Raw genomic sequence first — 24,209 nt, 5'->3', positions numbered from 1 at the left:
TATGGATGTTTTTATTTGGTGCCAGTTTTGACAATGCTAATTGTTTCTTTTCTAGCAAACTTACATTAGCATGCTAATTTATTTTTCAATTTTTGCTGGTAAACACCTAAGAGTCATTTATTGTGTTATTTAATGCTATATTGCTAGCATTTTATAAGTTTTACTGATATCTTAACGGAAATACAGTAGAAGCATAGTATGATGTACTAGGGACACTATAGAACTGCTTTGGCATTTAGTTTGTTACCATTGGTTAATATGCTAGCTTTTTTTTTATTTATTAGCTATTCGCATAATTAGCATTTGCCTTTAAAAACAGGGTTAAGGTTATGGGTTAGCATAAAAGGCTTCGTCTTCTCAGCTTCTCGTCCTTCACACTTGCTTTCTTTGTTCCCATGGTTTGAAACAGAACGTTATGTATTGCTTGTGAAGTGAATTAATTATTATACATATTATGTTCAACATATGGTGAATGCTTATATTCAACTTGGAGAAAGCAAACCACCAGGTTTGAGTAAATAATGGTTGAGTCCATAATAAATTAAGGCGCCTGAGTTGGACATTCGCATGTGGACTGGGTTAATACTCTCACGACATGAGGCAATAAATTCAGACTTCGGAACGCACAAGTGATAGCTCTATCCTGGAGGAAAGACTCCTTGACTATCCTCACGTCAACTTCTAAGTTACAACTAGAGATGTCCGATAATGGCTTTTTTGCCGATATCCGATATTCCGATATTGTCCAACTCTTAATTACCGATTCCAATATCAACCGATATCGATATATACAGTCGTGGAATTAACACATTATTATGCCTAATTTTGTTGGATGCATTAAACAATGTTTTCCAAAATAAATCAACTCAAGTTATGGAAAAAAATGCCAACATGGCACTGCCATATTTATTATTGAATAGTTGATTGGCAACACTAAATTGGCCCTAGTGTGTGAATGTGAGTGTGAATGTTGTCTGTCTATCTGTGTTGGCCCTGCGATGAGGTGGCGACTTGTCCAGGGTGTACCCCGCCTTCCGCCTGATTGTAGCTGAGATAGGCTCCAGAGCCCCCCGCGACCCCGAAGGGAATAAGCGGTAGAAAATGGATGGATGGATGGACCTTCTACCGCTCGTCCATCGAGAGCCTGCTGACCTACTGTATTACAGTATGGTACGGCAGCTGCACTGCAGCAGACAGGGAGAGGCTGCAAAGAGTGGTCAAGACGGCTCAGAAGATCATCGGCCGCCCTCTCCCCTCTCTGACGGACATCTACATCTCCCGCTGCCTCAACAGAGCCAGTGCCATCATCAAGGACAGCACCCACCCTGGCTCTGACCTGTTCCACCTGCTGCCCTCTGGGAAGCGCTACAGATGCATTAAAACCAAAACAAACAGGCTAAAGAACAGCTTCTTCCCCAGGGCCATAACCATCCTGAACGGACTGCCCCATTGTCCCTCATAACTGCCTTCTCTTCGGTGCAATAACCCATTCCACCAACCACCCTGTTTTTGTTTTGTTTTTTCATGTATATATTCATTTCACACCATATTCATTGCACTTCTATATTTTTTATATTTTTATATATTTGCACACTGTTTTTCTAGCATGCACACATCGCACTGTATGGAATGGCCTCAATCTCGTTACCTTGCGTAATGACAATAAAGCTGATTCTGATTCTGATTCTGATTCTGATTCTGAAAGTGCATAATTTTTTTTTAACATGGCTCAAAACAGCAGCTTGGAATTTGGGACAAGCTCTCCCTGAGAGAGCATGAGTAGGTTGAGGTGGGCGGGGTTGAGGGGGGGGGGGGGGTATGTGGTAGCGGGGGGTATATTCTAGTGTCCCAGAAGAGTTAGTGCTGCAAGGGGTTCTGGGTATTTGTTCTGTTGTGTTTATGTTGTGTTACGGTGCGGATGTTCTCCCGAAATGTGTTTGTCATCCTTGTTTGGTGTGGGTTCACAGTGTGGCACATATTTGTAACAGTGTTCAAGTTGTATATACGGCCACCCTCAGTGGTGACCTGTATGGCTGTTGACCAAGTATGCATGCATTCACTTGTGTGTGTGAAAAGCCGTAGATATTATGTGACTGGGACGGCACACAAAGACAGTGCCTTTAAGGTTTGGGGGCGCTCTGTACTTCTCCCTACGTCCGTGTACACAGCGGCATATTAAAAAGTCATACATTTGACTTTTTGAAACCGATACAGATACCGATAATTTCCGATATTACATTTTAAAGCCTTTATCGGACGATAATATCGGACTGCCGATATTATCGGCCGATAAATGCTTTAAAACATCTCTAGTTACAACATATAGAGGTTGTTTTCCGGTCACTTACACATGAGTCATACCAAAGACTATAAAAATGGGACCCATTACCTCCCTGCTTGGCACTCAGCATCAAGGGTTGGAATTGGGGGTTAAATCACCAAAATGATTCCCGGGCGCAGCCACCGCTGCTGCCCACTGCTCCCCTCACCTCCCAGGGGGTGATCAAGGGTGATGGGTCAAATGCAGAGAATAATTTCGCCACACCTAGTGTGTGTGTGACAATCATTGGTACTTTAACTTTAATTTTTAACTTTAACATGAACTTCTCCTCACATGGTCAGGTTTCACTCTGCTGAATTAACACACACCCAGACAGAGAAAGAAGGAATATAAGACTGTGATTTGGCTCTTTCAAGTGAGGAGTGCACCATTTTTTTTTTTTTAACATGACCTCCTCCAGGTACTGCAGACCTGTATAATGACACTCGCTTGTAATAAAGCTACTTTTTTTTTTGTCAGCAAAGCGTCTCCGACGTCTCTTTTGATCCAGCCACACTGCCGTGTCGCCTTTCTGCCCGGGAGGGGGTGACAAGACCAGAAATACACATCACAAGCTACAAGCTAATGCCAGCAAATAAGCTAGAATGTTTTGTTGGGATATCACAGGGTTCACAGTGACATCCGCTATGCCAACTAGTTAGGCTTGTTACCCAAATGTTTGCTCATTAACTAAAACATAATTTGCCAAGAGAGAGTTCGTATTCCAAATACTCGTAAACTGAGGTACCCGTGTACAAAGAATACTCACCTGGAAGAAAACCGCCATGGCTGCGATGATTCTCTTCTCCTTGAGTGATGCACTGAGGCTGTCAAAGTCGTCGGAATTGTACATGTAGATTTGCATCTGGCGTAAAGCACACAAACATTAAAAGTACGTTAGTTGAATCATTTTTTGTTGTACAATGCAGCAACATTTATTTGAATTTATTCATCAACACCCATCACTTTGTCAACACATACAATTATTTTCTGGTATGGCACATACCGTATTTTCCGGACCATAGGGCACACTTAAGCTGAAATTAATTAATAATATGTGGCCACAGTTGTTAATTAAAATCAAGCTCATGTCGACGCTTCTACCTCTGAGTGTCATGTCTGTGTAATCATGTTTTGTTTTAAGTCATGTTTTGTTTAGTTTCTGGCTTTTCACTCCCTTGTCTTGTTTCCATGATTACCCCATTAGTTTCACCTGTTCCACGTTTGGACTCATTGTGCACTCTTGATTGTCACCATAGCAACCCATTAGTTTTCACCAGTTACGTCACGCACCTGTTTCACGTTTTGAGTCACGCACCTGCTTTCACTAATCATGTCCATAGTATTTAAGTTCATTCTTTTCAGTTTGTTTTTCTGACGACCTCACCACATTTATGCTCGACACATTTCTAACTCCTTTTCATGTCCATCGTTCACGCTGCTCTTTTTTTGTCCATGCCAAGTAAGTTTTCTTTATTCAAGCCATAGTTTGCAAGTTTTGTTTAATTGTTCATAGTTTCTGCCAATGTGCAAGTTTGTGTTTATAGTCTAGTTTTGTACCTCCGCCCCTGTGCGCGCTTTTTGTTTGATCCTTTTTTTTGTATTTATAGTCTTTAAATAAATCATGTACCTTCATTCCCGTCTCGCCCGAGCCAACTTTCCGTTGCATCCCGGAAAAGCACACACTCAAGACCAAGTCATGACACTGAGACTTCAATCCATTTTCTACCGCTTGTCCCCTGGTATGTGTAATTAATATGCAACTATTAATTATTTGATGCTTGGTTTTATTGACAAATGTGCTGTTTTAGCAGGCAATATTGTTTAATTAAGGACAATTATTATGCAATAACATACAAAACCCAGATAAGTCGGCACGTTGTGTAAATGGTAAATAAAAACAGAATATAATGATTTGCAAATCCTTTTCAACTTTTATTCCATTGAATAGACTGCAAAGACAAGATATTTAATGTTTGAGCTGAGAAACTACATTTTTTTATGCAAATAATCATTAACTTGGAATATAATGGCAGCAACACATTGCAAACAAGTTGTCACAGGTGCATTTTTACCACTGTGTTACATGGCCTTTCCTTTTAACAACACTCAGTAAACGTTTGGGAACTGAGGAGACCAATGTTTGAAGCTTCAGGTGATAATTTCCCCCTTTCTTGCTTGATGTGCAGCTTAAGTTGTTCAACAGTCTTAATTGTGGTATTTTAGGCTTCATAATGTGCCACACATTTTCAATGGGAGACAGGTCTGGACTACAGGCAGGCCAGTCTAGTACCCACACTCTTTTACTATGAAGCCATGCTGTTGTAACACGTGGCTTGGCATTGTCTTGCTGAAATAAGCAGGGGCGTCCATGATTGCAACATACTGTATGTTGCTCCAAAACCTGTATGTACTTTTCAGCATTAATTAAGTTTTAACTTGCACTTACAGATGTAGTGACAAACTGTAGTTACTGACAGTGGTTTTCTTAAACGTTCCTGAGCCCATGTGGTGATATCCTTTACACACCGATGTCGGTTTTTGATGCAGTACCGCCTCAGGGATTGAAGGTCACGGGCATTCAATATTGGTTTTCAGTCTTGCTGCTTACGTGCCGTGATTTCTCCTGATTCTTTGAACCTTTTGATGATATTACGGACCGTAGATGGTGAAATCCCGAAATTCCTTGCTAAAGCTGGCTGGGAAATGTTCTTCTTAAACAATGTGCTCACGCATTTGTTGACAAAGTGGTGACCCTCCCCCCATCCTTGTTTGTGAATGACTGAGCATTTCACGGAAGCTGCTTTTATACCCAATCATGGCACCCACCTGTTCCCAATTAGCCTGTTCACCTGTGGGATGTTCCAATGAGGATTCCCTAACTTTTCCAGTCTTTTTTCCCCACTTGTGCCAGCTTTTTTGAAACATATTGCAGGCATCAAATTCCGAATGAGCTAATATTTGCAAAAAAAAACGTTTTCCAGTTCGAACGTTAAGTATCTCGTCTTTGCAGTCTATTCAATTGAATATAAGTTGAAAAGGATTTGCACATTGTATTCTGTTTTTATTTACCATTCACTGGTTTTTGGTTTTGTACAAGCTGTGCGTTATTTACTGCTTCAGAGCCTACCTACCTTTTTGTAAATGACTTGACTACGAAGTACGCATTTGGGACTGTGATTTATGAGTTATGTCCTGTTCTGTTTATATTTTAAGCACTTTTTTGGAATTGCACCAGTAATTTTGTTGTTTGTAGAACAATGACAATAAAGGTTAATCCATTGTGATTATGTCTTACCATTACATTCCTAGCTACTATAATTACAATCCAGTGTTAAAGGGAAACATTTCATTCAGATCGCCAATGTTTTAACCGATGTTGGGTGTACCCTTCGAAAAACCTGATTTTATAAGCTTCTGTTAAATATAAATCGAAATGTAAGAAACACAAGACAAAAAGTATCATGTCAACTGACTCAGTAAAACATTAAAAATGACATTTTTCCCCTGCGCTGTTTGAGTTTCCACATCGCGGCGCAGACGCTTGCTGAATTCTAATCTTTCCTACAGCTGGAGGCTGGCGCGTTTATGTGAGAAAGTAATGACTCACGTTTAAAAAGATTTGAAACTCATGAAATTGCCTAACGTAAAAACAACAACAACAACAAGATGCTCGTTTCTGATAAAGAAGCCAGAGGGACTGTTAAAGGAAGGCCACCTTTATTGTGTTTCTTAGCACAGCATGTATCAATGATTGTTGTTGTTGAACTAAACAATCTTTGGAGCTCTCCTTGTGTCAACTAGCAGAACATGCCCTCTGTCAGGAAACCATTGACAGTTGCTGTCTTACCGCCCGCGTAAAATATACAAAATGTGCACTGGTATAAAAAATATCTTCCCTGACAGCAGTGTTTCCCAACATAAGCCTGGTTTATGGTCCAGTGCCGTATCAGCTACACCGGCTTTCTTCTCCCATTCCAATACTTCCTTTCTAGCTTCGTGGTTTGGGGGTGATGCAAAGTTAATGTTACTGAGCCTCTTCATCCATCCACCTCACTGTCCCTTTATTTAAACTGTCCACCATGGGTGCCCGACCTTTCAGCCGCTCTGCCCCACATCTTTGGAACTCTTTACCACCAGACCTTCGCAACTTAGATTCAATATCCCTCTTCAAATCAAGACTCAAAACACACCTATTCCTGACTACTTATTCATTGTAATCATCTTTTCTTTTCTCTTTGTTGCTGTTTTTTTATCCAATTTGATTTTATTGTTGTGATTTTGTATGGTGTCCTTGTCGGTCGGACGTGCCCTAAACACCTCCCTAGGGAGGCGTTCGGGTGGCATCCTGACCAGATGCCCGAACCACCTCATCTGGCTCCTCTCGATGTGGAGGAGCAGCGGCTTTACTTTGAGCTCCTCCCGGATGGCAGAGCTTCTCACCCTATCTCTAAGAGAGAGCCCCGCCACCCGGCGGAGGAAACTCATTTCGGCCGCTTGTACCCGTGATCTTGTCCTTTCGGTCATAACCCAAAGCTCATGACCATAGGTGAGGATGGGAACGTAGATCGACCGGTAAATTGAGAGCTTTGCCTTCCGGCTCAGCTCCTTCTTCACCACAACGGATCGATACAGCGTCCGCATTACTGAAGACGCCGCACCGATCCGCCTGTCGATCTCACGATCCACTCTTCCCTCACTCGTGAACAAGACTCCGAGGTACTTGAACTCCATCACTTGGGGCAAGATCTCCTCCCCAACCCGGAGATGGCACTCCACCCTTTCCCGGGCGAGAACCATGGACTCGGACTTGGAGGTGCTGATTCTCATCCCAGTCGCTTCACACTCGGCTGCGAACCGATCCAGCGAGAGCTGAAGATCCTGGCCAGATGAAGCCATCAGGACCACATGATCTGCAAAAAGCAGAGACCTAATCCTGCAGCCACCAAACCAGATCCCCTCAACGCCTTGACTGCGCCTAGAAATTCTGTCCATAAAAGTTATGAACAGAATGGGTGACAAAGGGCAGCCTTGGCGGAGTCCAACCCTCACTGGAAACGTGTCCGACTTACTGCCGGCAATGCGGACCAAGCTCTGGCACACACCAAAATGTGTCTATTTATTAAACTTCTTCTTCTTCTCCAGATTTTGGCGCGCCCTACCGTCCGCATTTTCCATCTGATTCAAACCGTTCCAACTACAAACTGTTCAGCTCATTCGGGGATCGCGGGCTTTCCCTTGACACATTCCAAAAATTCCCAGATTTCCCAGAGTTCCAGGTTTTCCGTGACATTTTTCCCCATTCGAAATGAATTGGCCATTTTTTAAACTTCCACCATTCCCACATTTTTCAACGTGTCTCACCATTCCACCTTCAACACATTCTGAAAATCCAAACTACCCATTTTTAAAATTCAAAAAAATTCCAGGATTTTCCAGAATTCCTGTTTTTCCAAAGCCCTATTCCCACCCTTTTATTTGGCGACTACACCTCCCACATTTTGTAACCCACTTCAACCGTTCCACCATCAAAACATTCTTCTTAATTAGGACAAAAAACAAAGTTGTTTTTTTAACTGGAAAAATTCCTGGTTTTCCCGAAATTCCAGGAATTCCGTAATACCTCTTCTCAATTCAGTGTTACTACTTCAACATTTCTTGACTGATTTGAAAAATTCCAACACCAACCATTTCAACTTATTAGGTGGACAACACAGGTGTTGTGTCCTGTTGTAACATAAAGTAACACAGGTGTTGAGTACTGCTGTAACAAAATAACACAGGTGTTGAGTACTGCTGTAACAAAGTAACACATGTGTTGTGTACTGCTGTAACAAAGTAACACAGGTGTTGTGTACTGCTGTAACACAAAGTAACACAGGTGTTGAGTACTGCTGTAACACTGGTGTTGTGTACTGCTGTAACATGAAGTAACACTGGTGTTGTGTACTGTTGTAACATAAAGTAACACAGGTGTTGAGTACTGCTGTAACAAAACACAAAGTAACACAGGTGTTGTGTACTGCTGTAACACAAAGTAACAAGTGTTGTGTACTGCTGTAACATAAAGTAACACAGGTGTTGTGTACTGTTGTAACATAAAGTAACATAGGTGTTGAGTACTGCTGTAACATAAAGTAACACAGGTGTTATGTACTGTTGTAACATAAAGTAACACAGGTGTTGAGTACTGCTGTAACAAAGTAACACAGGTGTTGTGTACTGCTGTAACAGAAAGTAACACAGGTGTTGTGTACTATTGTAACATAAAGTAACACAGGTGTTGAGTACTGCTGTAACAAAGTAACACAGGTGTTGAGTACTGCTGTAACATAAAGTAACACAGGTGTTGAGTTCTGCTGTAACAAAGTAACACAGGTGTTGTGTACTGCTGTAACAGAAAGTAACACAGGTGTCGTGTACTATTGTAACATAAAGTAACACAGGTGTTGAGTACTGCTGTAACAAAGTAACACAGGTGTTGAGTGCTGCTGTAACAAAGTAACACAGGTGACGGCGTGGCGAAGTTGGTAGAGTGGCCGTGCCAGCAATCGGAGGGTTGCTGGTTACTGGGGTTCAATCCCCACCTTCTACCATCCTAGTCACGTCCGTTGTGTCCTTGGGCAAGACACTTCACCCCTTGCTCCTGATGGCTGCTGGTTAGCGCCTTGCATGGCAGCTCCCGCCATCAGTGTGTGAATGTGTGTGTGAATGGGTGAATGTGGAAATACTGTCAAAGCGCTTTGAGTACCTTGAAGGTAGAAAAGTGCTATACAAGTATAACCCATTTATCATTTATTAGGACCATTCAAGTTTTTGTCCTAATACTACAATAATGATATTACATTTACAATAATACTATTTACTAGTGTATTTACTGATTTAAACAATTCCAACACCAACCAATTCAGCTCATTTAGGAAATTCATGTTCCTAATCATTTTCCAAAAAATCCCGTTTTTCCCAAAACTCCCAGATTTTCAGCTCCAGATTCATTGAAATGAATGGGACATTTTTCCAAGTTGCACAATCCCCACATTTTTCATTCTATTCAAACCATTCCAACATTAACACATTCCTCTTATCCTGGACATTCAAAATAACACGTTCCCAAGTTTCAAACGAAATTCCGGTTTTCCTAGAAATTCAAGCTCTTCATCATTCAAATTATTCTTACATTCATACTACATTCTGCCAGCATTTCAGTTCACTTCAGCATTCACACGCAATTTCTTAAGGAATTGCCTCATCTAGTTATTTAATGAGTTTATTTAATAACATTTTTTAGTATCAAATGGTTCAAGTCGGACAAAAAATGCTTAAATATGAATAAAAAAAATGTGAATTTAAGGCAAATTTATTTTTTTGTTACAGACTGAAAATGTATGTTACTAGTGAAGTGAATTAATTAACTCATATGTTCTACACATGGTGAATGTTTATATTAAATTTGGAGAAAGCGGGCCACCGGGTTTAAGTAAATAATGGTTGAGCCCATAATAAATTAAGGAGCCTCAGTTGGACATTCGCATGTGGCCTGAAGTTAGCTCTTTCATGAGAAGAGGCAATACATTCAGACTTCGGAATGCAAAAGTGATAGCTCTATCCTGGAGAATAGACTCTATAATTGCAATAATCCGTGATATACCTATTTATACAGTTGCATGTAACCCTATAGCCATATTATAGCATGTACACATTGCTGCATATACTGTATATACTCTGATCTATATATACTTATACAATACCACATCCGTCTGAGCATACCTGCTTACCTGTATATACTATATCTATACATATTTTTACTACTCACCAATTATACCTGTTTAAGTTCTGTCTACCACTCAGTTCACTCATATTCATGTAGACATACACCCTATTTAATCACCTGTACATTGTATATTCACTGTATATTACATTGTATATCACTGTTGCACTTTACTGTTTATTTGCACTCTGGTTAGATGCCAAACTTCTTTTTGCTGTACTGTACTTGTGCTCTGCAATAACAATACATTTGAATCTGATCTAATCTAATCTAATGTTTATCTTAAACGTCAACCTAAAATTCGTTGTCTTCTCAGTCACTTACACACGAACATCTCCTTACATGGTCAGGTTGTACTCTCCTGAATTAACACACACCCAGACAAGAGAAATAAGTTGTTTTGACTTGACCTCCTCCAGGTACTGCAGTCTTGTATAATGACACTCGCTTGTAATTAAGCAACTTTTGGTTCAGTAAAGCGTCTCCGAAGTCTCTTTAGATCCAGCCGCACTGTCGTGTCGCCCTTCTGTCCGGGACGAGGATGACAAGACCAGAAATACACATCACTACTTATTGTTTGTTGTAAATTTGTCATATTCCTTTTTTTTTGTTTGTTTTCTTTAATGTAAACAACCATACACTGTTTTGCAGAGGTGTACTTGTAAAAATGTTATAGAAAAAATAGATTACTTTTAGACTACTTTTTACTCGCGTCAGGGGGGGTCACAATGTATACTTCCTCTTACGGGGGACGTGGCAAAATATTTACCTCACCAAGCATCGTCATGTCGTGATGATGCATGATGATGACACATTCTAGCTGTGTAATGCAAATTTGACAGCTAAAAGCGAACAATAAAGTATCAACGCAATGTAGACTCCCTCACTTAGTGGGCAATGTGTCACACCTGGGTGAAGTCTTGTCTGGTTTCATGTTGTTTTGTCATTTCCTGTTTTATTTTGAAATGCTAACTCTCCCTTATGTTTCAGATCACTTGCTTTTCCTCCTGTATCACTGGTCTGATGTCTTTCCTGATTGTACCCACCTGTCCACCCTACCTTCCATGTCAGCCAAGTCAAGCTCGCCAAAGAGAACCCTATGGTCCCAGCCACCCCCCCCGCCGCTGGTAGCCTTCTGTACCGGGTCAAGAGACTGTTAGCGGTACGCAACAGAGGTCGAGGAAGACAAGTTTTTAGTGGATTGGGAGGGGTACGGTCCCGAAGAAAGACAGTGGGTACCCCAGCGGAACATTGATGACCTCACCCTGATCCAGGACTTCTATAAACTCCACCCTGAAGTCCCTGGGCCGTCAGGAGTCGGTCCTAGAAGGGGGGGCTCTGTCACACCTGGGTGAAGTCTTGTCTGGTTTCATGTTGTGATGTCCATTTCCTGTTTTATTTTGAAATGCTGACTCTCCCTCTCGTTTCAGATCACTTGCTCTTCCTCCTGTATCACTGGTCTGATGTATTTCCTGATTGCCTGATTGTGCCCACCTGTCCACCCTACCTTCCATGTCAGCCAAGTCAAGCCCGCCAAAGAGAACCCTATGGTCCCAGCCACCCCCCGCCGCTGGTAGCCTTCTGTACCGGGTCAAGAGACTGTTAGCGGTACGCAACAGAGGTCGAGGAAGACAGTTTTTGGTGGATTGGGAGGGGTACGGTCCCGAAGAAAGACAGTGGGTACCCCAGCGGAACATTGATGACCTCACCCTGATCCAGGACTTCTATAAACTCCACCCTGAGGTCCCTGGGCCGTCAGGAGTCGGTCCTAGAAGGGGGGGCTCCGTCACACCTGGGTGAAGTCTTGTCTGGTTTCATGTTGTTTTGTCATTTCCTGATTTATTTTGAAATGCTGACTCTCCCTCTCGTTTCAGATCACTTGCTCTTCCTCCTGTATCACTGGTCTGATGTATTTCCTGATTGCCTGATTGTGCCCACCTGTCCACCCTACCTTCCATGTCAGCCAAGTCAAGCCCGCCAAAGAGAACCCTATGGTCCCAGCCACCCCCCCCCGCCGCTGGTAGCCTTCTGTACCGGGTCAAGAGACTGTTAGCGGTGCGCAACAGAGGTCGAGGAAGACAGTTTTTGGTGGATTGGGAGGGGTACGGTCCCGAAGAAAGACAGTGGGTACCCCAGCGGAACATTGATGACCTCACCCTGATCCAGGACTTCAATAAACTCCACCCTGAGGTCCCTGGGCCGTCAGGAGTCGGTCCTAGAAGGGGGGGCTCTGTCACACCTGGATGAAGTCTTGTCTGGTTTCATGTTGTGTTGTCCATTTCCTGTTTTATTTTGAAATGCTGACTCTCCCTCTCGTTTCAGATCACTTGCTTTTCCTCCTGTATCACTGGTCTGATGTATTTTCTGATTGCGCCCACCTGTCCACCCTATCTTCCATGTCAGCCAAGTCAAGCCCGCCAAAGAGAACCCTATGGTCCCAGCCACCCCCCCGCCGCTGGTAGCCTTCTGTACTGGGTCAAGAGACTGTTAGCGGTACGCAACAGAGTTTGAGGAAGACAGTTTTTGGTGGATTGGGAGGGGTACGGTCCCGAAGAAAGACAGTGGGTACCCCAGCGGAACATTGATGACCTCACCCTGATCCAGGACTTCAATAAACTCCACCCTGAGGTCCCTGGGCCGTCAGGAGTCGGTCCTAGAAGGGGGGGCTCTGTCACACCTGGGTGAAGTCTTGTCTGGTTTCATGTTGTGTTGTCCATTTCCTGTTTTATTTTGAAATGCTGACTCTCCCTCTCGTTTCAGATCACTTGCTCTTCCTCCTGTATCACTGGTCTGCTGTATTTCCTGATTGCCTGATTGTGCCCACCTGTCCACCCTACCTTCCATGTCAGCCAAGTCAAGCCCGCCAAAGAGAACCCTATGGTCCCAGACACCCCCCCGCCGCTGGTAGCCTTCTGTACCGGGTCGAGAGACTGTTAGCGGTACGCAACAGAGGTCGAGGAAGACAGTTTTTGGTGGATTGGGAGGGGTACGGTCCCGAAGAAAGACAGTGGGTACCCTAGCGGAACATTGATGACCCATCCCTGATCCAGGACTTCTATAGACTCCACCCTGAGGTCCCTGGGCCGTCAGGAGTCGGTCTTAGAAGGGGGGGCTCTGTCACACCTGGGTGAAGTCTTGTCTGGTTTCATGTTGTTTTGTCATTTCCTGATTTATTTTGAAATGCTGACTCTCCCTCTCGTTTCAGATCACTTGCTCTTCCTCCTGTATCACTAGTCTGATGTATTTCCTGATTGCCTGATTGTGTCCACCTGTGTCACCCTCCCTCATGTGTATAAATGTCCCGTCTTCCTTTTGTCCTGTGCCAGAGTGTTTCGTATCTTATTGTGCGTACCTCCAGCGTTCCTTTGCCACAGTCTTGTCTTCAGCCATTGCCATGTTTTTTGTACCTTTTGAACCACGGGAGATTCTTTGTTTGTAGACTTTTGTCAGGTAAGATTAGCTTCCTAGCATCGCCTCCGTTGGAGTGCTTTTTTTTGTATTTAGTTGTTTTGTTCTTAGGCCTTCCATAGCCGGAGAGTTTTGAGTTGTTGGTATTTTTGTTAGTTTAGTGGTCAGGTCAGATCGGTTTTGTTTCTCCCGTTTTGGACCCCTTCCCTGTTCAGAATAAATATCTGTTTCTGAAAATCCTGCATCTGTGTTCAGAGTCCTGTTCTGGTCGTGACACAATGTCCGTGTTTTCACATGCGAGGAGGTTGGCACTGTTTTGATGCCACACCAAAACATCATCATAATGATGACTAATAGTAAAAATAAACACAACGCCAATTGTGGGTTTAATGTTTGAAGTAAATAGAGGACAGCCTCAGGTCAATAATATGGTAAAATTGTGAGTCTCTGCTCAGTTAAACCAAATGAAAGCACACACACGCGCACACACACACGCGCACACACACACAATTGCTGGGCAAACTCTCCTCGGCACAGCACTCGTTGTCATGGTAATGTGTAAGCATGACGGATAGTGTGCACACAGTGTAAGAAATACATTACTGAGAGTGTGCAATCGTACAATATAGAAACACACGCATGTTGGTTCCAAAACACAGGTTAACATAATTTTAGATTTCACAGAAAGAACCCTGGCATGGCAAAAGCAATTTCGGCCACATCCACACCAACAATGTCAGGATCTGTTTCTGCTTTGTAGCTGCAGCTCTCCAGCGAGCTAATCCTTGCATAAAGAGCTTGGTGGATTTTTATTTAATCTATTTGGAGCATAAACACTTGTCAAGCAGCCTGATGGAGAGTATATGGTGAATCTATAGCTGAGGTTGCTCAACTGGAATAACACATCCTTATAAAGCAGAATTGATTATAGTCAGAGTAGATTATTGTGCTCGCAGATAAGCATTGGTGGAGAAGTCCAGCAATTAAAATATCCTGAAACAGACCCACGACTTGTCGAGAGTCTAGGTCTGTGTCTGCCAAATTTGGTTCTTGGGACTTGGGATGTCACGTCTGTATGGGAGGGTATATAGTTCCTAGTAGTCACTCTCCTCAAACCCCAGTTAGGGCTCTGGAACCAAATTCCCCAAGGAAGGGCAAGCTTGTGTTGTACTCTGGAGCTGCAGAGGAGGTGGCGTGTCCCTTCTCTGCACTTTCAAGTTCAAGGAAAGGGTTCTGACTATTGAATACACAGCATTCCTTGTCTCCTTCAGGGGGCTGCTTTGGACTTTTCTACTGGGAGACTTCAATGCCCATGTTGGCAAGTATATAACCTGGAGGCCATTGGGAGGATTGGGCTCCGCGATCTGAACCTGTGTGATTTTGGGTTATTTGACGTCTTTGCTAACCATAACAACCAGAAACAAGTTGAAAGGAACCGACGTCTCTATGACTGAGCATCTGACAAAATGCCGACATCGCCAATGAAGCACACCGCCTAAGGTGAAATTCAAGGTACTTGGACCACCATATCAGCGCCCATTGAAATAGGAAAATTGTTTGTTTTTGAGGAAACTTGTCTGGAGAATGTGTTTTGGAACAGCAGGCTTTTGCTCTTAAGCAATTATCCATGACATTGCAGTTGAGATGAGAATCTTCCAACTCACCATTCAATATGATTCAAAATTCTTAGGGTGACAATTCAGTTCAGAATCAATTCAACAAGACTCGCAATATATTATTTGGTATATAAATGATAATAATACATTATATAATAATAATAATACGTTGGCAGCATGGTGGAACAGGGGTTAGTGCATGTGCCTCACAATACGAAAGGTCCTGAGTTCAATCCCGGGCTCGGGGTCTTTCGGTGTGGAGTTTGCAAGTTCTCCCCGTGACTGCGTAAGTTCCCTGCGGGTACTCCGGCTTCCTCCCACCTCCAAAAAACATGCACCTGGGGATGTTGATTGGCAACACTAAAGTGGCCCTAGTGTCTAAGTGAGTGTGAATGTTGTCTGTCTATCTGTGTTGGCCCTGTGATGAGGTGGTGACTTATCCAGGGTGTACCCCTCCTACCACCCGAATGCAGCAAAGATAGGCTCCAGCACCCCCCGCAACCCCCCAAAATACCCCAGCTGGGGAAAAAGAAGAATAAATCCTTGAGAAGGGGCCGCGGATGTAGAGACCTCCCTTCCAGGGTGATCGGGTGCAATGGATGTCGAGTGGGTATAATTACTGAATTGTTAAATTAATAGATCAACGCCCTTACTTGCTGCCTTCACGGCCTTATTGACCAGCCTTCCCTTTTCGGTTACTCAGCCCGCCGTTCATATTGAATCTAATGAGACGGGAAGATGCCAATTAGCACGGACTAAAAAGGGATTTCAAAGACCTCGTCAGTCTGTAGCAAGAGATAAATGCTCTAGATTTTTACTACATTACTTTATAAAACGACTGTAGATGTTTGTGGTATATTCTGTTGTATTGTTTTTCAAACCACCATTTATTATCTGAAAGTTAGTTTTTCTTTTTAAAAGGCATGTTACCTGTTACCCGCAAACACCGATTAAATTGATTTAAATTCACCGAGTTACAGGATCGGTCGTGACAGTTGAGGTACCACTCTAGTTCATAACTAAGCGATACTCATGAGATTAAATGAAATAATAGTCAAATTTACAATTCCATCTTCAATCCCTGTATTGTTATTGTGCTGCATCAGCTACACCATCTTTATTCTCCCCATTGCAATACTTCCTGTCCAGCTTGATGGTTTGGGGGGGATGCAGAGTTAATGTTACTGATCAATTTGAATTTATTTTTATTTAACGTGTTTAGTTAATTTAATGTTTCATTATCAAATGGTTCAAGTCGTATAAAAATGTTCTAAATATCAACCAAAAAATTAGAATTTCAGTCAAATTGATGCACTTTAAAACATGTTTTTGTTACAGACTGAAAATGTATGTTACTAGCGAAGTGAATTTATCAACTCATATAATGTTCTACATATGGTGAATGTTTAAATTCAATTTGGAGAAAGCAAACCGCCGGGTTTAAGTAAATAATGGTTGAGCCCATAATAAATTAAGGAGCCTCAGTTGGACATTCGCATGTGGACTGGAATTAGCTCTCTCGCGAGAAGATGCAATAAATTCAGACTTCGGAATGCAAAAGTGATAGCTCTATCCTGGAGGAGAGACTCCATGTTTATCTTAAACGTCAACCTACAAGCTATGGTATACATCTGTTGTCTTCTCAGTCACTTACACACAACTTACATGGTCAGGTTGCACTCTCCTGAATTAACCTTGACCTCCTCCAGGTACTGCAGTCCTGTATAATGACGCTCGCTTGTAATAAAGCAATTTTTGGTTCAGTAAGTGTATCTGAGTGATACTCATGAGATTAAATGGAATAATAGTCACATTTACAATCCCATCTTCAATCCCTGTATTGTTCTTGTGTTTGTCTTTGCTCTGTCTTTGAACTTGTTCAAAACTGGCTACATGTCAATATTCCCCACTGACAGGCTAAGTATTGGCGGCTATATGTTCTCACCTCTAAGTGATTCCTATAATCGCCTGTCAAAGACCCATCCATTAAACTGGGTGAAGGGAAAGAAACAAAAAATAGACAAGGGTGCTATAAATTGTAAACACTATGAAACAAAGGAAGTGTGTTTTCCTTTTGGCAATGAGCCTGGAGGGTTATAATATAGCTTCATAGCAATACTGTATAACGTTAAATAGCCCAGTTTGTAAAATGAAAGCAATACAACTTGCATATAAATGTAACGGAAATTGTAGGACGCAGAATTGACTCAATTCACTTAATTTTGTTTTTTCAAATGTATTTTCCATACCATGGTCGAGAAGTCACGGTAAAACAAGAGCATTAACTAACTGCAAGCTTCACACAAATGCAATTCATTTGCAGTCAGGGCTAGGGATGTATACAGGCTACCGGTAGTTTTTTAGTACCGGTTCCTCCTGGACTAACAAAACTGCTATCTGTATTCTTTTAGCCAGCTGATTAAAGTTAAAGAACCACTGATAGTCACACACACACACTCGGTGTAGTGAAATTACCCTCTGCATTTGACTCTGCAGTTGGCGTTGAGCTAGACAAGTAGTCTTTTCTCAAGGATAGGGTTATCACTTTTGCATTTCGACGTCCTAAGTCGGGAATGTTTTCCTACGAGAAGTGATCCAATCCACCTGCGAATGTCAAACTAAGGGGTCTTATCTTATTATGTGCTCAAACTGAAATACTACTATTTACTTAAACTTGGTGGTTTGCTTTCTCCAAGGTGAACATAAACACTCTTACCTATTTATGACACACTGTCACACGTAGCTTAAACAGCTTGTAATAATTACGAATGGGAAGCAACACCACACAGAAATTTGTAACAATTTCATTCTCAAAAGTCCCTCAAAGTAAATCACACTAATAAGAGTTATACAGTTTCAAGTGAACACACTTTACTCACGACCGCCGCTACCATGCTTCATCAACCGCCCTCTTAGCGATCCATTAATCCACTGGCCAATAATAATAAAAATGGAAGTAATACAATCACCCATAAAGTTGCTTTGACCCAAAATAGTATCAGCTGACAGGTCCGTAGTCGTAGTTTCGTGACTTCTGCGATGCTTTTTTTTGTGAAATTCTGGATCTGTCTCCCGGGAGCCTTTTGGCCGTGAAGACCAGCTGCTGGGTCTCTGCCACACCAGAGTCCGTTTGGAGAGACTGGAGGAGATGCGGATGAAGAGACGGGGCTACACAGCTGGCGCTGAGCGCCGGGACGGAATGAGCATGTATCGGACACCTCGGTCTCCTTGGAGTGGACACTGGCTGACAGTGAGTGGGCGGCCTTGGTTGCTTTGTTTGGTCCACTCCCTCCCTAGTGTTTACCTGTTTCTCCCCTTTTTTGTAAGGGGCGCCGGAAGTTGGCAGACCCGTCAGCGATCCTGTTCTGGCTCCCTGTAATTTGTGTCTGATATTGAATGGGATTGTGCTGAAAAACTTAAAGGGGAACATTATCACAATTTCAGAAGGGTTAAAACCATTAAAAATCAGTTCCCAGTGGCTTATTTTATTTTTCAAAGTTTTTTTCAAAATTTTACCCATCACGCAATATCCCTAAAAAAAGCTTCAAAGTGCCTGATTTTAACCATCGTTACATACACCCGTCCATTTTCCTGTGACATCACACAGTGATGCCAATACAAACAAACATGGCGGATAGAACAGCAAGCTATAGCGACATTAGCTCGGATTCAGACTCGGATTTCAGCGGCTTAAGCGATTCAACAGATTATGCATGTATTGAAACGGATGGTTGTAGTGTGGAGGCAGGTAGCGAAAACACAATTGAAGAAGAAACTGAAGCTATTGAGCCAAATCGGTTTGAACCGTATGCAAGCGAAACCGACGAAAACGACACGACAGCCAGCGACACGGGAGAAAGCGAGGACGAATTCGGGGATCGCCTTCTAACCGACGATTGGTATGTGTTTGTTTGGCATTAAAGGAAACTAACAACTGTGAACTAGGTTTACAGCATATGAAATACATTTGGCAACACCATAAACTTTGAGAGTGCAGACAGCCCATTTCAGGCGCGCTAATAACATATATTTTTCCACGATTTCAGCACTCAGGTTAACCATACCTAAATAGACACAAAATACTGCATTACACAAGACTACCCGAATGTACTCGAATGATTGAAAAAAAAAAAAGTTTTTAAGCTAAATTATTGGTAAACACAGTTTATGTATAATAATTTATGTAAAACCGCGAGAAATGAATAAAGTTTTCATCAATTAATATATTCTGTAGACATACCCTCATCCGCTCTCTTTTCCTGAAAGCTGATCTGTCCAGTTTTGGAGTTGATGTCAGCAGGCCAGGGACGCTAGGGTCGATATTCTTCTCTTGATCATCTTCGGTGGCATAAGGGACGGTAGAAGCGGTGTGAGCCAAGACATCCAGGGGGTTTAGCTCGCTTGTCTGCGGGAACAAACTGCCGCCATTGCTTGCCGTGCTACCAAGGTCCTTTGTCCCTGAATAGCTCACACACTCCGGCAGATTCAATGGGCGTCTGGCAGCAGATTTCTTTGACTTTATCGTTGGAAATGCATCTGCTTTGAGTGTCGCAGGATATCCACACATTCTTGCCATCTCTGTCGTAGCATAGCTTTCGTCGGTAAAGTGTCCGGAACAAACGACTGACCATTTCGTCGGCTTTCCCCACACCCTCGTATTTTGAACAAATTTCGTCCAATTTCTTGCCACTTTCGCATCTTTGGGCCACTGGTGCAACTTGAATCCGTCCCTGTTCGTGTTGTTACACCCTCCGACAACACACCAACGAAAGTGAGAAAATGGCGGATTGCTTCCCGATGTGACGTCACAACGTGACGTCATCGCCCCGAGAGCGAATAATAAAAAGACGTTTCATTCGCCAAAATTCACCTATTTAGAGTTCGGAAATCGGTTAAAAAAATATATGGTCTTTTTTCTGCAACATCAAGGTATATATTGACGCTTACATAGGTCTGGTGATAATGTTCCCCTTTAATTTCCCCTCGGGGATTAATAAAGTATTTCTGATTCTGATTCTGATTGAAAACGTCTGTGCTCTGTTCATGAATGCATAAATAATATTTCCAGCTGAGTGCAATCATAATGAATAGAAACACAGTGATGGATGAGTGCTCTTTACAAGATGATGCCATGACAACTGCGTTAGCAAACATAGTTGACTTGTTGAAGACTTAAAAAGCAGGTGTTGATAAACGACTTTCCAGCTGTTCAAGATTCAAGATGATTTATTGTCAATTCTTAACATGCACAAGACACATAAGAACTGAAAAGTATATTTTCGGCACAGTGCCACTAAGAGCAGACATATGTTACAGGGAGACAAGACAAGACCGCCGACGGTGCAGCCATTTATACGGAGCTCCTTAAAAAAAGGTGAGAAAAAGGTGATATTGGGAAAGGGGGGAGAGTAAAAAAATATTAGTCAAAAGCTGGATCCGCAAGAGGGGGTCCAGACTGATTATAATGATACAATTATAACACTAATTGCATAATACCGATAAGAGTACCAATAAATACCGATAATTATAAGGGTATCGTATCGATTAAATCTTAACGATATACATCCCTTGTCAAGACGCGGATGGATGAACATCTCCTCCACTAACTGGAGCTGGTCCTTTTGTTTAAGAAGGCACACGTTCATGTCTGTCTGAAGTTTGCCAACAAACACCTCAACAATTCAGACAAGGCTAAAGAGAATCTCATGCTGAGAATTGCGACCAAAATTTGGCATCACCTCAACATTCTGCTTCAGAGTTACAGTCTCTCTCTGCCAAGCCGTTGCCGCATTGGAGGGGCTGATGAACAGACCACGTACCATTCAATCTTGGATGAGAACTTCCTAGCCTCAACCAGAACACTAAATATGTTGTCATGGTGGGTCTTTCAATATGGACCAAAACATACAGCCAAGGCAGCAAAATGGTGGCTTTAAAAAGAAGCACATTTAGATCATGCAGTGCCTAAGCCAGTTTCCAGTTTCCAATAGAAATTGATGGAGAAAATTGAAACTTCTAAGTTGCTTAGCAACAGTCTCAAAATGTTCCGGTTTTGAACGGCATCACTTAAAAAGAGTGGACCTAAATTATTTCTGACCTTAATTTTTTCTAGATTTTTTTTCCGTCATTCTCTGTGACAATAAACCTATTATAAAACTACAAAAAGCACTCGGAAAGTGTAGACCTCTGTCAGGCCCAACCTCCCAATAGTGAAAAGTCCTGAATCTAGACGATGATCCGGATCACCCCAATGATGTAATTAATCAATCAATCAACCTGTATTTTTTTTGGAACATGTTAAAAAGTCGCATGGAAGACTCTAAAAAGTCTCGGTTTATGGCTACCGGAAGAGAATACACAGTTTAACCCAGCCTAAGCTTTTTGTGACCCTAAACAAGATTCTGTTTGTGGCCCAATTTTGGTACTTAATATTACTTATTTTTAATTATAAAACTCTTGAAGGTCCCATACACCATCCTAAACCTAACACCGCTGACCCGCGTACACACACTCTGTATGTTTACATGCAATAAAAAACTAATTGACTTAATTTGGTTGAAACTAGTTTTTTTAAAAACTCATTGTCAGGTTCAAACACTGATGACATCTATTAAACAGTCAAGAAGCAAGGAACCATGCAGAGACAGAGTTCAATTTAGCTCATGAGGAGAACGCATGGAGCTGCACACTTAGTCACAGTCTCGCCCTACGCTCTAAGTTAGTGGTTCTCAACCTTTTTTTCAGTGATGTACCCCCTGTGAAAATGTTTTTAATTCAAGTACCCCCTAATCAGAGCAAAGCATTTTTGGTTGAAAAAATAGATAAAGAAGTCAAATACAGCACTATGTCATCAGTTTCTGATTTATTTAATTGTATAACAGTGCAAAATATTACTCATTTGTAGTCTTTCTTGAACTATTTAGAAAAAAAGATATAAAAATAATTAAAAACTTGTTGAAAAATAAACAAGTGATTCAATTATGAATAAAGATTTCTACACATAGAAGTAATCATCAATTTAAAGTGCCCTCTTTGGGGATTGTAATGGAGATCCATCTGGATTCATGAACTTAATTCTAAACATTTCTTCACAAAAAATAAATCTTTAACATCAATATTTATGGAACATGTCCACAAAAAATCTAGCTGTCAACACTGAATATTGCATTGTTGCATTGTTGCATTGTAATGAATGGAATAGCCTACTTTATTTGATGTTCAGTTTATGAACTTACATTCATATTTTGTTGAAGTAGTATTCAATAAATATATTTATAAAGGATTTTTGAATTGTTGCTATTTTTAGAATATTCAAAAAAAATCTCACGTACCCCTTGGCATACCTTCAAGTACCCCCAGGGGTACGCGTACCCCCATTTGAGAACCACTACTCTAAGGTACAGCTCCCGCGTCCCTCTATTTATTCAGGAGTTCCACAGTCAATATCACTGAGGCCGCCTCTAAAAGGAGTGGTCACATATATCATGCAAAGCAGGTCCAGTACGCACAATACGTGACGGAATGTGCTGGGGCCTTGAGAGTTGGCCTTGTCTCTGCTTCGTCTGTGTGCTGTCGTCTTATCTCCCTTGAGGTCCTTGAAGTTATTGGCTGTTAGCGGGCTAAAACAAAGATAACATCTGCGGCTGAGGCCACCCCTCAGACAAGAAGTCCCGTCCTTGCACAGATATAAAAGTCTAACTTGAGCACAATAGCTAATAACTATAGCAACGGACTTTAAACATACTAAAGTTGTGTGATAATATATATACATGATTATTCTAACACTCATGTAAAAACTTTTTTTTTTTTTTTTACTTTTTAAAGATGCGATTAACATATCTAGATTATTGGATTGTAAACCAGTTTCCTTTTGCATGTGTACACTCCCATCTATCAATCATCGGGTACAGCGTTCTACGCATGTGCCGGTCTTACCAACTTGATGGTCTGGAAGAACAGTATGATCAGGAAGCCCACCATTTTTACATGTTATGATCTTAAAATATTATGTAACTTATTTATCTGTTGTTTTATAAATGTGTATCATATTGTCTATATTGGACAACTCTATCCATATTCCTCCGCAGCAGTCTAAGCAGCCCAGACTTCCATCTCCCCAGCAACTTCGTCGAGCTCTTCCCGGAGGATCATTAAGGCGTTTCTAGGCCAGCTGAGAGACATAGTCTCTCCACCGTGCCCTGGGTCTTCTCCGTGGTCTCCTACTGGTCGGACGCGCCCTAAACACTTCGGGAGGTGTTTTCGATGCATTGTGACTAGATGCCCGAACCACATCATCTAGCTCCTCTCGATGTGGATGAGCTCTTTCTAAGGTAAAGCCCTGCCACCCGTCATGGGAAAGTCATTACGGCCGCTTGTACCCGTGATTTTGTCTTTTTGGTCATAACCCATAACCTGTAGATGTGGCGGTTTTTGAACGACTGATGATCAACATACAGTTGAGAATAATCAGTGACATTTGTCATATGCATGTATGCCCCTGCACACCATTATCATAATTTCATGACCGAAGCAAAAAACTTTTTACACTTTTATACCGAAATAAATACACCTACAACTAATTGAATAAAAAAATATGGAAAAAAATACCGGCAGCAGTAAAGTTTAGATCCACGAAGGAAAGAAGAAAGTGAATGAATGTTTAAAACCGAAGACATTTACATATGCATAAAAATGGGTTTTATTTTATATAATGTATTTTTAATGAATTAACCTTTTAACAACCTTTTTTCCAAAACACAATATAGAATGTGAGATATGACCATACTTGCCAACCCTCCCGGATTTTCCGGGAGACTCCCAAAATTCAGCGCCTCTCCCGAAAACCTCCCGGGACAAATTTTCTCCCGAAAATCTCCCGAAATTCAGGCGGACTCAGGTCCATGAGGACCTGAGTCCGCTAACCCACAATATAACCAGCATACCTGCCCAATCACGTTATAACTGTAGAATGATGGAGGGCGAGTTCTTGGTTTCTTATGTGGATTTATTGTTAGGCAGTTTCATTAACGTCCTCCCAGCGCGGCAACAACACACAACAACAGCAGTCACGTTTTTGTATAACGTAAAGCAGTTTGTC

The 24,209-nt window shown here is 41.9% G+C and overlaps 1 protein-coding gene across 4 annotated transcripts in view; it reads right to left on the bottom strand.

Moving 5' to 3' along the window:
* Nucleotides 1-24,209, bottom strand: part of LOC133583860 (receptor-type tyrosine-protein phosphatase gamma-like) — a 941,097-nt gene that overhangs the window by 285,623 nt on the left and 631,265 nt on the right. For all 4 annotated transcript variants that reach the window (XM_061937677.2, XM_061937679.1, XM_061937678.1 and 1 more), the window contains one exon: nucleotides 3,090-3,185. In XM_061937677.2, the coding sequence (XP_061793661.1) occupies nucleotides 3,090-3,185 (96 nt within the window). The remainder of the gene's footprint in view (nucleotides 1-3,089; nucleotides 3,186-24,209) is intronic.

This window comes from Nerophis lumbriciformis, linkage group LG03 (assembly GCF_033978685.3).
Source record: "Nerophis lumbriciformis linkage group LG03, RoL_Nlum_v2.1, whole genome shotgun sequence".
Classification (NCBI taxonomy): Eukaryota; Metazoa; Chordata; class Actinopteri; order Syngnathiformes; family Syngnathidae; genus Nerophis; species Nerophis lumbriciformis.
The sequence above is the reverse complement of the archived record's forward strand: the minus strand, read 5'-3'. Positions and strand labels throughout refer to the sequence as shown.